The 14,024-nt window shown below is 55.6% G+C and overlaps 2 protein-coding genes across 2 annotated transcripts in view; one reads left to right on the forward strand and one right to left on the reverse strand.

The window, feature by feature from the left end:
• Positions 1–405: 405 nt before the first annotated feature.
• Positions 406–9,686, reverse strand: USB1 (U6 snRNA biogenesis phosphodiesterase 1). The gene is made up of 7 exons (XM_024201287.3): positions 9,254–9,686; positions 7,714–7,868; positions 6,677–6,860; positions 5,987–6,040; positions 4,980–5,085; positions 3,681–3,764; positions 406–2,066 (listed from the first exon to the last, which is right to left on the reverse strand). Exons 1-7 carry the CDS (start codon positions 9,400–9,402, stop codon positions 1,962–1,964), a joined length of 837 nt encoding a protein of 278 aa, XP_024057055.1. The 5' UTR covers positions 9,403–9,686; the 3' UTR covers positions 406–1,961.
• Positions 9,687–10,827: 1,141 nt separating this feature from the next.
• ZNF319 (zinc finger protein 319) overlaps positions 10,828–14,024 on the forward strand; it is a 9,055-nt gene continuing 5,858 nt past the window's right edge. Inside the window, exon 1 of the mRNA XM_026652683.1 lies at positions 10,828–10,963. The gene's annotated coding sequence lies outside the window, so the exon portion shown is untranslated. The remainder of the gene's footprint in view (positions 10,964–14,024) is intronic.

The following is a 14,024-nucleotide window of genomic DNA, read 5'->3' on the forward strand; positions in this document are numbered from 1 at the left end:
TGGGGGGAGTGGTGGGGCAGTGTTCCTGATAATCATGAAGAGTGACAGAGCGTGATCTCTGTTTGGGAACAGCTGGAAGATCTTGATACCTGGATTATTTTAGGGAGGAAAGAGAGTTGAAGTGTTTCCTGCTAAAGGTAGCGGGTATAACTGCACGCTTGGGGTGAAATCCTGGCCCCACTAGAATCAAAATTTCCATTGATCCCAAGATCTTACCTTAAACTCCATGGACCACACAGAAGTAATTCAGTGCAAGGCTGCATAGGCTGAAGTGATCTTTGACAGAACTGAGCTCTCAAGACAGTCAGGTTACTGGCTTGGAAGAAAATGAATGCATGCTAGAACAGTTAGACTTCGGTCTGTATGAAAACACAGACACAGGGACCAGAGGCAGAAATAGGAGGTTTTATTTATATATATATTTAATACAAAATTTTAAACAGTGAATTTCATCTTCTGGCCCCTACAAACCCACTCAGGGAGTCCATTAAGAATTTTTTCAATCAAATATTGCAGGTAAGAAGTTGATAAACATAAAGGACTTCTTAGCAAGATTTTAAATGGCAACGAATCCCCTGTGATACTGGTCTCTCTCAAAGCCACGTTGGCCAGTGATACCACCTCCCTGCTATCTCAATGGAGAGAAGGGCCACTGAGGGGCTGATTCTCAGAAGCACTCAATATCTACAATTTCCTTTGAAGTCAATGGGAGCTGCAGGTGCTAAGGACTTCCGAGAATCAGGCCCTACATGTCCAGAATATACCAGGAAAACAACTTTATGGCAACTAGAAACCAGAGTTTGATACTAAACAAAAGCCTCAGGTTCTTCTGGCAGACAAATATGGAATGATGGACATAACTTGCCTGCCCTGTCCAGAATGTCCGAGAGGCCAAAGCACCTGTCGAGGGCAGGAAAGTACAGTCTGCACAGGATCGCTTCAGGAGCTGAAGTGCAGGGCTGTCATTACAGGATCCAGTTAGCTTGATTCATTTGAAAGTGGAGTTAGTCCTGGTGCAAGGTGCGCCCCTCCCTGGAGACCGATGTTCTTGGCTTGCCCAAATTAAGCTAAACAACAGCAGGTAATTCTGGACTTGGGTATGATCAGAGGGCTGCCAAATACCCTTATTGCTAGCCAGTTCACTTGGGAAAACCAACACTGCCCTCTTTTGGGCATTTGGCAGTATGACACGCTTCCTATTTAAAATAAAAACCTGCCTTGTGCCTTTTAAAATTCTCTGAAAATCAGTGCCCTGCTGCTCTTCTCCCCCTCCCCCACCCCCGCCAAGTCTCTCTGTGGATCAGTTTAAACGGAACACTTTCCACTAGTCCCAAACTGGAGTTAGGCTGCTTAGCACTGAAAGTCAAGGGCCTTCCCCCTCTTTGCCAGATTTAATGCCACCAGGACTTGGACTGAGGATTTGATCTCAATTTCTCCAGTGTGGCAATAAAGGCATCGGGGAGGAGGAGCCTTATAAGGGGACTTGTCCTCAGTCAGCTGTAGGTAGAGAGATGCTCTGTCCTAATAGAGAAAGACCTAACTCTGCACACCTGGAACTTGCTGTTAATAGCTAAGGACTCAGAGTTCAGGACAGTAACTATGCTCTAGATCCCCTTAGCAATGCAGGGCAATTTCCAGCTGTGTGACACACTTCCCTTAGCAACCTCCCTCGCCTCTGCACTAGAAGGCGACTACGGCTTAAAACATCAGCACATCTGGCAACCATAGGTAGCCTAGAACTGCCTGTGTAGATGGCAATCTACACAGCACAATAACCTAACAGCCTCACATATACACACATCTAGGGCCAGCGGCTTCAAACAAAAGCAACCTGGCTTGAGGCTACAAACCTCCCTAGGCTGATGAGCTGAGAACAGCAACTCGGCCTGCATGTGAAACTCCAAACTGTCCAACAGTTAGCAGAGGCGTCAGGGCAGCTGGAGTGAGTGGCTTCCGGTCTCCTACCTCAAGGGGAAGGAGAAGAACTTGTTCCCAGATCTGCAGCGGATCTCATCCCACTGGAATCGCAGCAGGAATGCAGAGTCCTCAAACCCATCCACAATCTCCTGGAAAACACACCCAGGGCTGGTAAGGGAAGCGTCACTGTGTGCGAGCTCAGGAGGCTGCCCGCGGATCAAGTCAGTCACTCACAGCACACACACCACGGCTCTCCTTATGAAGGGGTAGCAGCTGGAGGTCCTCAGGCTTCCCAGGCAGCTCATAAGGAAACCACCTTAGAGAAGCGGAATTAAACTGAAACTCCCACCTAAAAGGTTCTCTTCCCTCCAGTGGCGTAGCCAGGTTCTAAGAGCAGGGGGAGCAAACATTAAAAAGGCGCCCCCCTTTGGCTCCTCCTCTGGCCACACCCCCCCATGGCTCCTCCGGCCACGCTGCGGCTATGCTGCGCCCCCCCTTCAAGCCTGGGGTGCGGCAGCCCCCCCAGTTCCAGCCCCGTGTGTGTGCAGGGAACAGAGGGGATTACAGCCTAGATCGGGGTTACAGGGCCCGGCTCTGCTCAGGGGTTCTGACCCCTCACGGCTGGCTGGGAACGCAGCTCCTGGCAGGTCCGGGCCCCTTGGGCAGTGGGGCAGTTTGGGGGCGTCTCTGTGCTCCAGGCTGAGCGCCGGCCGCCCCGAACTCATCCCCCGCTTGCCCGGCTCAGGCCGGGCGGCAAAGAGCCAGAGGCTCCTGCCTAAGCTGACATCCCCGCAGCAGCCCCTTGCCCCTCGCGCTCCCCTTTAGCCGAGCTCCTCTTCTCCACCCCTTCGCCCAGCCCGTCCCTCGCTCTCCCCCGCGCAGGGAGCCGGGCCGGGGCGGCGGCAGCGGCCACTACCGGGTAGGAGCTGCAAGTGATTCCCTATGTTGTCGGGCTCTTCGCCTCCTTCCTCCGCAGCCTTCGCTGTTTACCCGGACAGGAGTCTGGGAAGCCGCTGGGCGGGAGGAGGAGCCGCCGGGGAATTGCTCTGACCCGCAGCCACAGCGAGCCACGGCACAGCGACCCCTTGCGCCCAGCGAGGCGAGCGCTGCCGGGAGAGCTGCGGGCCGGGCTGGGCGCCCCTCACCGTGTCACGTCCTGGGGCGGGACGTGAGGAACCTTCCTCGTGCTACCGGCAGCGGCGGGGTCTGGTGCAAGGCCGGCGCATGGATCCCGCTCAGAGCGCGGGGCCACCAGTGCCACTTCCCGACAGCCGGGGCGGGGGACGGGGAGGCTAATGGCGCCCCCCGGCCAGCGCAGCCCGGGGCTAGTAGAGGTCACCCATGGTGGTGAAGTGGCCTGCCCGGGCGCGCTTCAGGCAGCAGCTGATCGCTCCCCCCAGGGCTGCGGGTTCCCTGTGACCCCTTCGTCTCCCCGCACCAGCCTGGACTTGGGAAGAGAGACGGACGGAGGCAGCCACAGGCAGCCTGCAGCGAGCACAACAAGCCGTTACTAACTAAGGCGCTGCTTTTAGAAAATGTGCTGCAGGGAAGCGGCTGCTTCCCCTGCACCTCGCTAGCTACGCTACTGCTTCCCTCATCTCTCTAAGGTTTACAATTCAGCCACCTGAAAGCTCCCAGCTGAAGATACGTGGCTGGGAAGTTACCTGAATCCCTCCTCGTCCCCGGAGACACCTGGCTGGTGTGTTACTTGCATTCCCCCCACCACCACCCTCATCTCGGGAGACAGCTGCATGGGGAGTTACCTGAAGCTCCTGGAGGCACTGCCCTTCCAGCTTGTCAGTCAGGTCCCCGGCACACCAGGCCAGGCTGATATGGAATGACGGGTTCTGTACAGAGAGATAAATGGAACAGCAGCTCAGTGCAAGATGGCTGCAAAATCAGAGAGCTGGTGTAACTCAGCCCTGCAGGGTCCCATCACCCAGGATCTCAGAGCGCTTTACATCTGTGAAGTCCCACAACCCACCGTGAAATAGGTAAGCATCATCATCTCTACTTTACAGATAGGGACCCAATGCGCGTCAGTGTCGGGGGGGGGGATTTGATACCATGAATCCTGGCTCCCAGCCTGCCTGCCTCCGGTATCAATAGCAAAGGCTGCCTTTCCCCGCCTAGCGTCTCTCAGCTTTGCAAGATGTATTCGTAACGTGTGGAGAAACACCTCCTACACAGATACAGATCTGAGAAGTTGTTTGACACCTCTGAGCCAGAGGCAAGCACTCAACTCAGCCCATAGACTCAGAGATCAGAGTTTATTTAATAAAACCCCCAAACCCTGTAAGTGAATTTAGGCACAGTGGAAGATGCTGGACTGGCAGCTCAGGAGACTGTCCACAGAACGGGCAGCATCAGTGCCAGCTTCCTACATAGTGCCCCGCCAATGTGCCTCAAAGATGACTGGGGTGGGACTCTCCATGGCCCATACGACCCTAGGCCGTTCTCCTGCCAACAAGGTGCCAGTTTTGGTGGTGGTGGTTTCTGTGACATGTCCCCCTGTGCCCTAGGAACGGGGCTCAGACCCAGGAAATACGTTTCACAGACGGGCCATTGGACGGTAATGATTATAAATCACTACGGTCCCGGGCGGGATGTGATCTTGACATGAAAGGCTTGTGTTAGCCCCACAATACCGACCTCCAGGCATTACTGTCAGTGAGTGACCTCAGGCCCTTGATCCAGTCAGCCACTGACTGCCGGGAAATGCCCCGCACGGGGCCTTGAGCACTTGGTGCTATTGCAGGCAGTAATAATGACCAGCATGGCCACCAATGGGAAAGCAGGATAAATGAGTGACATGGGAGCAGACAAACCAGGCTCCCCCTTGGCAGTGGCAAAAGGGGAGCGAGGACAGAGGCAGGAGGCGAGTTCACACTGTGATATGTTTTCCCACTCTCTTTTATTCGCTGCATCTGAAGTTCAAGCCCCTTATGAACTTGTTCCCACCGCCTCCATATTAAAGCCAGGGGAGCAGCTAAGAGCTCTGGCCTCCCTTGGAGGGTTTGGACAGGCAGAGAAGAGGGAGAGGACAAGAGACAAACCATTACCTTGTAGAACGTTGGGAGATCGAACTCCTCCATAACTTTATCTACCTCCGAGACCAGCTCCAGCAATTGAGAATGCCCACACGAGACCTCCAAGCCCACAAAGGTCCTGCGCACAGACAGGGAGAAAGATGGAGTGCAGAAAGATCCTCCGAGCAAACTTTTGTCGCACAGGAAAAGCGGTGTTCATACCCTACATCGGAGTCCCCTATAAATTTGGGCAGCTTGCTAAGGGCAACCAAGTCCCCATCCCTTCCCAGGATCATATGTCAGACCGAGGGGAACAAAGTAGTGGAACTCTCCTAAACTTCACCTGCTATCTAAGTTCCATCTGTTCATGACACCAACACAAGCCAGCACCCACAGTGGAGTCAGCAACTTTTCCTAGTTTGACTGTCCTCCTTTTTCATGTGCTTTGTTCAGCAATGAAACAGTTAACAATCTCAACATTTTAAATCAGTGTTGTTAGGCTTCACGTTAACACACAACAGAGATGACTGGGACAGCTCTTACTTCTGTCAGGGCTGTTGTTACAGGCTGTCTGCAGACTCAGGCAGACGTCACTGCATTGGTTACACTGAAGTCACCTTTGCAGCTAAAAGGGCTAGCGGCTTAAATTATTTTTTTGAATGAAAGCTGAGGTTCTGCCGTGCAAGGTGAAACCATCAGGGAAAGATATCAGCTCAATGAGATGCCATGAACTGGCCCAGTCAGATAACTGGATTTATCGATATATTTTGGGCTGCCAGCAGTTGCAGCCCAAGATCAAAATCTACCCATCCAGGACCATGCCTGGAAGCTATGGGGGACTGGGAGGACGGCTATGAAAACCGACAGCAGCAGGTTTTTGGGACAAATGGAGATGATATCACACAGCCACCAAGCTGCTTGACATCGATCAAGGGGTCTGCGCACAGCATGAACCACCCCCCATCCACCCCTCCTAGTGCCAGCTTTCCTCTACTCCCCAGTGCTCTCTAAAAGAGCAGGCTGCTGTGCTAGTCACTCACCTGGTTTTGTGCTGGTTGGTATACACCTTAACCTGGCTGGCCGTACAGAAGAACCTGAAATAGGGGAAAGAAGCAAATTCAACTAAGGGAAGAAACAAAGGAGGAACTGTGAAGTGCCCCGCCATTAAGCTGCTGCAGCAGGGCTGTCCTCTTGCTGGCCAAGCGCATGGGCAAAGGCCTGTTTCTATTAAGGGTGAATCAGTCTAAACTGAACTTTCCTGGGGCTCGGATCAGTCCTTACCCCCCCTTGGGTTCCACTCTGCTGTGCACGTCCCGAGCCTAGCCATCAAAATAGCATGAGGCTGTGCCTGGGGAGTCTCCAAGCCAGCTGTAAGCACTGAACTCAGGAGAGACCTTTGGTAAGACATTTACAAGACAATACAACACTGTCACTGCTCCTGAACCCAGAGCCTCCTGGGCCACTGGCCTGCTCGCCAGACTAATCTGGTGCCAGATTCTGCACCCATTCAAGTCCAAGGAAAAACTCCCATTGATGTCAATGGGGCAGGATCTAGCCCCCTGCGTAGGGGTCTCGAGAGCAGACACGGGATTAACTGGGCTCCACCACCCGTCAGGGGGAATCGCTCGGAATCCCAGAGTCAGAGCAGGCTGGGAGGTTAGGAATGGCTGGAGTGACCCGAGGAGAGAGGGACACGTGGGGAGTGCCTTCCAGGGTTGTGCTGCTCTTACCTGTAGAAGGAGGCTACGCGTTCCTTGAGGGACTGGACCAAGGGGTTTATCCAGTGGTAGCGCAGCACCACGCTCTGGGAGAGGCTGATGTGGAATTCCTCCATGGCAGTGAGCGACACCGCATACCTGCGGGCGTGGGAAATGAGGAGCTCCCGCAGCTCCAGCAATTCCTCCTGGATGTCACCTGCCAGGGCAAAGAGCAGCAGGATTAGAGCCTGACCCTCCCCCACAGCACCTGCCCCCGCGCGGAGGGGCTGATCCGTCGGCCCGATGATGAGCTAGAAAGCAGGGGCAACCCCTGGATTCCAATACCTGTTACACACGCTAAAGAAGTCTCACACCAGCCCTGTGAAAATGGGGACCATTATTATCCTTATTCCCCATGAGGAAATAAGGCACAGACTTGGGAATAAAACCTGGGAGTCCCGATTCCCAGTCTGCTGTTCTGCCTCCTTATTTTACAAAGGTAACCAGCACCAAAGAAGGCATCAATTAGCAGTTACTGCCAAGCTGCAGAGCTGGGAGAATACACATCAAATGGGAACTTGAATATATACACACACGTTTCCCTTTTGACTTCTTTGGTCTAATGGAGGCCTCTCTCTTACCCGCTCTGTTTGAATGGCCAGAACGTCAGGGTGTGCCAGACCCGTCTAACAGGCCAGTGCATTTACTGACCATACTGCTGGAAAGCAGCTGGCATTGGAGAGAGATGTCCAAGCCCATCATGGGGAATGGGAGCGAAGGCTCTCACTAGGGACTGGGCTCGCCGTCAGTTTGCAGAGACAGATGTTCACAAGATTTGCTCCATGAGCGACACATGCGGGTCCACACACCCTGCTCCTCCCTACACTGCTCCCACGTTGGGGACATGGAGGGCTCCACTCCCAGGGGTCTCTGTCCCTCATCCCCTGCCAACACCAGCCCCACACTGGTACCGAGAGCTCCTCTCCCCAGTGCTCTCACTTCTTCCCCTGCTCCAGCCCTCACTGTCCCCATACCGGGGAAACAGAGGGGACAGGCCTGAAGTTACCTACAGGGCAGGTAGACGTACGTCGCCCAGTTGCCCCGCTCATGGGGGAAGTTGCGCACTCGTCCGCCATGCTTGGTGCTGTCATCCGTGACCTCCTCTTCCTGGTCTCTGAACATGTTTAAGACGCTGTCTGGCACAGGGAGGCGAGGAATCGGCATGCTGCAGGAGAGATGGGGGGAGGAGAGAGGAGAAAAGGAAATTAACAGGCATGGCCCAACCCTAGAGAGAGGCAAGTGTCTTCGGCTAGGTGCACCACAGGCACCGGCTCATCCTTCCTCTTTTGCACAGACGTGTTCTAGACTCCTCCAAAGTCAGCCAGCAAGGAGAGCTTCTATACAGAGTTCCCCCTCTCAACGCAAGGGTCTCCATCTGTTAGCCCTAGGTTCCTGTGGCTGGCCCTGTCCTGTGCAATCAGTTTTAACCCATCCTCCCCTTATGAAACCTAAAGCCCTGACTGCATTCAGAAGCCCAATAGGGATCCTCTTGCTCTACCCATTGCTAATAATATTTGTGGTTTTGCAGAGGACAGATAATCCCACACAGCCCGGTTGCAGGCCTGGAAAAGGAAAGGGAAGAGGTAATATACCCCCATGACCAATTCCTATTTCTTCCCCTAACAGAGGCTTTGCACTCACTCTTTTCCCAAAGACACTTTCATGATGCTGTATTTCAAACACTTAAATGAGGGAGAACACTTCAGTTACCAAATGCAACATCACGCAGGGACGACCAAGCTTTGGCTGCCACTGACAAACTGGAAAGTGACACACACCCGGCTCTGCGGTCAGTCCTACATCTTACAGTCACGGAACATTCGGCTGCTCCAAACGTCAGCCTGTCAAACCTACTCATCCACACCGAAAAGCCACTACACAATTCAGCCCAACCAGCAGGTCACCTAGCAGAGATCCAGAAATAAAACAGCAAGGGGAATTCATTGCAGGTCAGGGGTAGGGTATGTTTGGCTAAGGGGGGGTCCAGGCCTAGAGTAGGAGGTACTGCAGGTCAGGACTGAGGGGAGCTAGCAGATCTTCCAAAGTGGGTTAAACTAAACGGGACAAAGGTGCTCTTAGTGCAGAAGAATTGTGTCCGCAGGGGGAGATAATAGCTATTGCGCTTTAAAATTCACAATCTAGTTTATTTCACAATAGTTCCCCATGTAGACAAGCCCCTAGATCTGCCAGTGCTCTGTCCAGACCTGCAGCACTTCCTGATTTCAGGAGGCCTGGGCTGGGCTATCAAGCATCAGCTATTTCGGGCTCTGACCCCGTGTAGACAAGCCTTAGTGGGGGCTCAAGGAGTAACCCCAGGAGCTCTGGGCTGAGGGGGCCATGGGCAGAGCTGTGGGGAGCCCAGAGGACGCTGCAGGTCAGGCCTGGGGCAGCCCCACTCCATCCCTCTTTTCCTCTCACCTCGAAACTTCAGTTCGAAGCAAACCCTAGGAGACAATAACCAAGCGAGGAAACGCACGGAGCTGTGCCCGTCCCGCTGCCGCACGCACCGGGGCCCCCCTCCACCCGGCAGCCCCCCGGCACCCAACCCACCTGGTCTGGGCGGGGCCGGCTCCGTGGGCCACCGGCTCCCCCCCCGAGCAGCCTCCCGCCCCCTCCTCTCTTCCCCCCGCAGCTCCCGGGGACCCGCCGGATTCATCCTCCGAGCTGCTGCTGTAGCCCACCAGCGCCGCCCCGCTCATGGGGGCCGGGCACCGGATCGCCTCCGCTCCGCCCGCAGCCGCCTCCCTTCCTCCCGCGGCGCCTCCGTGCCGCAGCGTGTCGCGTCCCCCGGCTCTCGGGGCCCCGGCCGCGCTGTTCCAGCTCCGGGAGGCTGCAGCTTGGCCAGCCCCGGGGCAGAGCCGGGGCGCGGGATGGGGAGCCGGGAGGTGCTGCCGGGGAGGAGGAGGCGCCTTGGAGACCAGGAAAGCGGAGCCGGTCCGCAGAGGGTGTGAGAAGCCGGGAGGGCTCCTGGCGAGAGGCCGGCCTGGCCAGGGAGCCGGTGGGGTGGTGGTAGGACCGGGGGGGGGTGCAGTCCATAGGCGGCAGGAGGCGGGCAGCAGCGGTGTTGTTCACAGGCTGGAGCGGGTAGAGAAGGAATCTGGGTCCCCAGGAGCTTTCACCGGGCCGAGGGGGTGAAGAGGTTTGGGCCTGGGCTCAGGCGGGCGGGGAAGCGTTCCCCCGGGGGGGTGAGCCGTGCCCGGGCCCAAGGGCCGCCCGGGCCCTCCCTGCCTTCTTTGGTAGCGAGTGAAGGAAAATTAACTTTCATTCTAAACCACCCCCAGCCCCGGTCTAATCCACCCCTTCATCCCGGGCTGCTGGGCCTTGGGCACTTTCCTGGTCACAGGAGGGAGGCTTTTCCCCTTGTACCCAGAGGGCATCTTAGCAGCTCAGCAGCGCTGGAGGCACCTCACCCGTGGCAGTGGCCGCCCAGGTGACACCATCCCCCCTGCAGCCCCGAACTGGTGCGGGGACCAGGCAATCCAGGCTGAGGAGCCAGACCTGGGCAAGTAGTGCGTGGGGAGCGGAGGGGGGTGGATCATGAGTAACCCGTGATCTGTACAAGAACTCAGTGGCCAGCCTCTGGCAGCCCGTTTACACGGGGTGCGGGGAGGGGCCGCCTCAGACCGATGGAATGGGGCTGAGATCCCTGCAGACACCTCTAGGTCCATGAAATCAGAGTCAGGGGGTCTTTGTCACGGGCAAGACTTCCAGAGAATGGCCCCTGCCCAGTCCATGTGGGGCAACCGACCCCAGTCAGGGGCAGGCCTGCCGCAGCCCCCCACCCCCAGCCTGCCCGGGGCAGCCCCCCTCTCTCCGCCCCTTGGGGCCCAGGGTAGAGCAGCCCCCGCAAGTTCCCGCCGCGGTCCGGCAGGGGGCAGTGTGGGAGCGCAGTTCCCGCCGCGGTCCGGCAGGGGGCAGTGCGGGAGCGCAGTTCCCGCCGCGGTCCGGCAGGGGGCAGCCCCACTCCCGGTCGCTCCCTCGGCCCCGCCTCCTCCGGCTCCCTCCATCCCGGGGCTCGCAGCCGCCGCCCAGAGCCGAGCGGGCCCCACCCGGCAGCGGGACCCCCCCAGCGCCGAGCCGCCGGCTGCCCGCCTGGTCCTCCGCCGCCGCCCCCCACCCTCGGCCCCCGCGCTCCGGGTTGCGCCGCCGGCCCCGGCCGCTACGCCAGCTCGGGGATCGGGAGGAGCCCGCAGGCCGCGGCCCCCGGGACCGAGCCGGGCTGACAGAGGCCGCCCCACCCCCGCCGGGCCCGGCCTGCAGGTGAGAGGGGAGCCAGGGGCGCCGGGCAGCGCCTCTCCCCGCCCCCACTGCCGGGGGCTCCCCCGGGATCCGGGGGCTCCTCGCCCCCAGTGCTGGAGGGTCCCCGGCACAGGGGGGCTTCCCGCTGTGTCCCCCGCTTCTCCGAGGGCTTCCCCTGCCCCGATCCCTCCGCTATCGCTGGGGGATCCCCGCCACTCCCCTCTCCCGGGGGCCTGTCCCAAATCCTGGGGGTGTCCCCGGCCCGGCCCTCCCCACCCCACCCAGCGCTGGGGGCTGTCTCGTTCCGTGACCCGCTTCCTCAGGTCCGTCCTACGGACCCTGTCCCCGGGGAGCCCGGCCTCTCCTCCTCCTCCCACCCCGGGAGCTGTTCCTCCCCGAGACAGAGTCCAATTATTGAATTATGTGGTTTGTTTATTTCTTCCCTCCTCCCCAGCTCTACTCCCAGTTTTGTCTCCTGTCTCTCCCTTCGCTTTCCCCTGCATTTTTGTTCTTCCCAGCTGGAAATGTCCCCAGCTTCACACGTAGGACACGGTCTGGAAGGAGGGGGGTTGTTACTTCTAAGTTAACTAAACACCACTTTTTTTTTTTTGATCTGCAAGTTAAACTTCGTGGTTTGGATGTCTCACCTTAAGGTCTGGTTGAACAGGGGGTGTAATATAAATGGGACTGAGGGGGAGGCTTTATTTCCTGTCATGTTTATAGGCTCATTACAAAGAGGACTTTCAGTGGGGTATTTGTAGCGTTTCCTGCTTCTCTTTACATATTTTTAACTATCCTGTGAGTTCTCCATAACATAACGGTGTAGTTTGTTCTAGTCAGCACTGGCTTTCCTTTGATCCCACCAGGCGAAAGCCGAATACAGGACTCGGGTGTGACTGAGTGTGGGGTAGCTTACTAGATCATACAGTGAAAAGGTAAAGATGTCTTTGAGGGACTGGTAGCAGCTGAGGGTGCTTGGTTTTGTCTCAAGATCTAGCTGTATCTTCTAATGGGGAATTATTAAACATGTTTAACAAGCACATTAACCTTAAGGGTACACTGCAGGCGACAAACGCCAGGAAATTCAGAGGAACACTTGTGCTGGAGTAAACCTGCAGGAACAGACCATTTAATTAAGGCGCAGGCCCGTGCTCCGATTTCCTCTATGCCCTTTGCTGCTGTGAATCTACTTGAGTTGGAATCTGAGCCCTTCTCCCTTGCATGTAGCCTCTGCTGCTGGCCTGCACTCTGGAGTTATCTTTGTGATGTTTTATTTACTTGAATTTGGTGCTGTGATTGTGACTTGAAGGTTGAGCGGGAAGTGAACCTGGGCCCGAAATGGAGAGGTCCTGATCAGAACACAAATATTTTCATAACAGAAAGGCAAGAGAAATGATAAGCAGAAGGTGGATCAAATTATGTTTCAGATGGCTACCTTGCCATCCTCTTCTCCAGCTTGAGAGATCTTAAAGTGGCATCATCTTCTGTGTCCCACCAAGGGATGAGCTAGACTGAACATCTGCATTAACTTGTTTATATATATATAATGTACCCAGGTTGGTATTTCCTAACAGCTTTATTTGGGTATTCCCTAGCTATTTCCATATTGCATCAGGCCATAGTCCTGAGTGCTGTCTCTGCTTACCTATCAGACTGCGTAACAGCCAACTATAGATTAAACTTGCCCACGGGGAAGTTTTTTTTCTTCTTCTTCCTGGGCAGTTAGTGGTTGGCTTATGCCCTGAAACATGAGATTATCTATTCTTAGTCTTATTCCAGCTAGAGCAGTGGTTCCCAAACTTTAACAGCCCGCGAACCCCTTTCACTAAATTATGAAATCTCGTGAACCCCCTCCTAAAAATGAATATTTTCAGGGATTTAAGTTTAAATTTCCTCAGTGTGATGGATGCCCCAACCGCCCACCCCGCTCTTCCTGGGGCTCAGGCTGGGGTTCGGGCTGCCGGCTCCCCCGCTGATGGGGGCGGAGCTCGGGCTGCCAGCCCCAACTGCCCAGCCCTGCTCTCCCTGGGGCTCAGGCTGCCAGCCCCGCGCAGAGCGCTGGGGTTTGGGCTGCCGGCTCCCCCGCTGACCGCCAGGACTCGGGCTGCCAGCCCCAACTGCCCGGCCCTGCTCTCCCTGGGGCTCGGGGTGTCTGCCCTGCAACCGGATCCCACCTGCTGTCTCCAATGCCCGGGGTCCTCTGTCCACCATTAGTGAAATTTTTCTGGTGAACCCCCTGTAACGTTCTGCGAACCCCCAGGGGTTCACGAACCCCAGTTTGGGAACCACTGAGCTAGAGTAACTGCAGATATTCTTTATAAATAGTTCTAAATTAAAGCTGGGGATAGGGTGGAATATGCAGGATTGGAAAGGGAGATCCCAGTGAAGCTGCTAGCCCTAAGGAGTTTGGTGGCTTCTCTGAATAGTGAACCATTGACTATAACGTTGTAAAGGCAAATTGGTTAGTGCAGCATTCTGTTGATAGTGGAGCATCCTATTGAGTACCAAAATAGTGCAACTCAATCTGAGCTGAATGCCATGGTGGCCTATATGAAGTTTTGGGTTGGTTTTTTTGCCACTTATTGCTGCAACTGTCTCACACATCAGTGATGAGTGGGCGACTAAGCCATCAGTTTCTGCTGAATCCAAAGTCACCTGTTAACAGGAAACTAATATGAAAGATGGCGCTTTTGAGCAGGGCCTGGGAGGAATATCGGTACCCTCTTTCTTCCCAAGAGGTGGTGTTGGAATTCTTGCCAGGGGATTGGCCTGCTCCTGGGTCTCGCTGTTACCTCACTATCTTCCTCTTGTATCTGCTTCTGGCTAATATGTTTAGTCTTCTTACTAGGAGGTACGTGTTCTTAGTTCTATGTTATGCATCTAGAGGATTACAACTCCTGCTGAGCCTTCTTTGTAAGGCAGAAAATGTGATACCTTTCATTGGGACAATGAGTAAATTATGCACAAGTTTGTAGGCTCTAGTGATCCTCCCTTCAGCAGTTTGACAGTCTCTGTAACCAAACAATCACGTTATGTACTCTGGCCACGTTCACTAAGAGACCTATATGGCTACAAACACTTT

The sequence above is a fragment of the Terrapene carolina genome, unplaced genomic scaffold, assembly GCF_002925995.2.
Source record: "Terrapene carolina triunguis isolate 2854851 unplaced genomic scaffold, T_m_triunguis-2.0 Scaffold130, whole genome shotgun sequence".
NCBI lineage: Eukaryota > Metazoa > Chordata > Testudines > Emydidae > Terrapene > Terrapene triunguis.

Coding starts and splice junctions, on each gene's coding strand:
- USB1 (XM_024201287.3), bottom strand. CDS start 9,402: ATGAGCGGGGCGGCGCTGGTGGGCTACAGCAGCAGCTCGGAGGATGAA. Junction 6,041..6,676: donor CGCGTAGCCTCCTTCTACAG/GTAAGAGCAGCA, acceptor CCCCTATTTCAG/GTTCTTCTGTACGGCCAGCC. Junction 5,086..5,986: donor ACCAACCAGCACAAAACCAG/GTGAGTGACTAG, acceptor GTCTGTGCGCAG/GACCTTTGTGGGCTTGGAGG.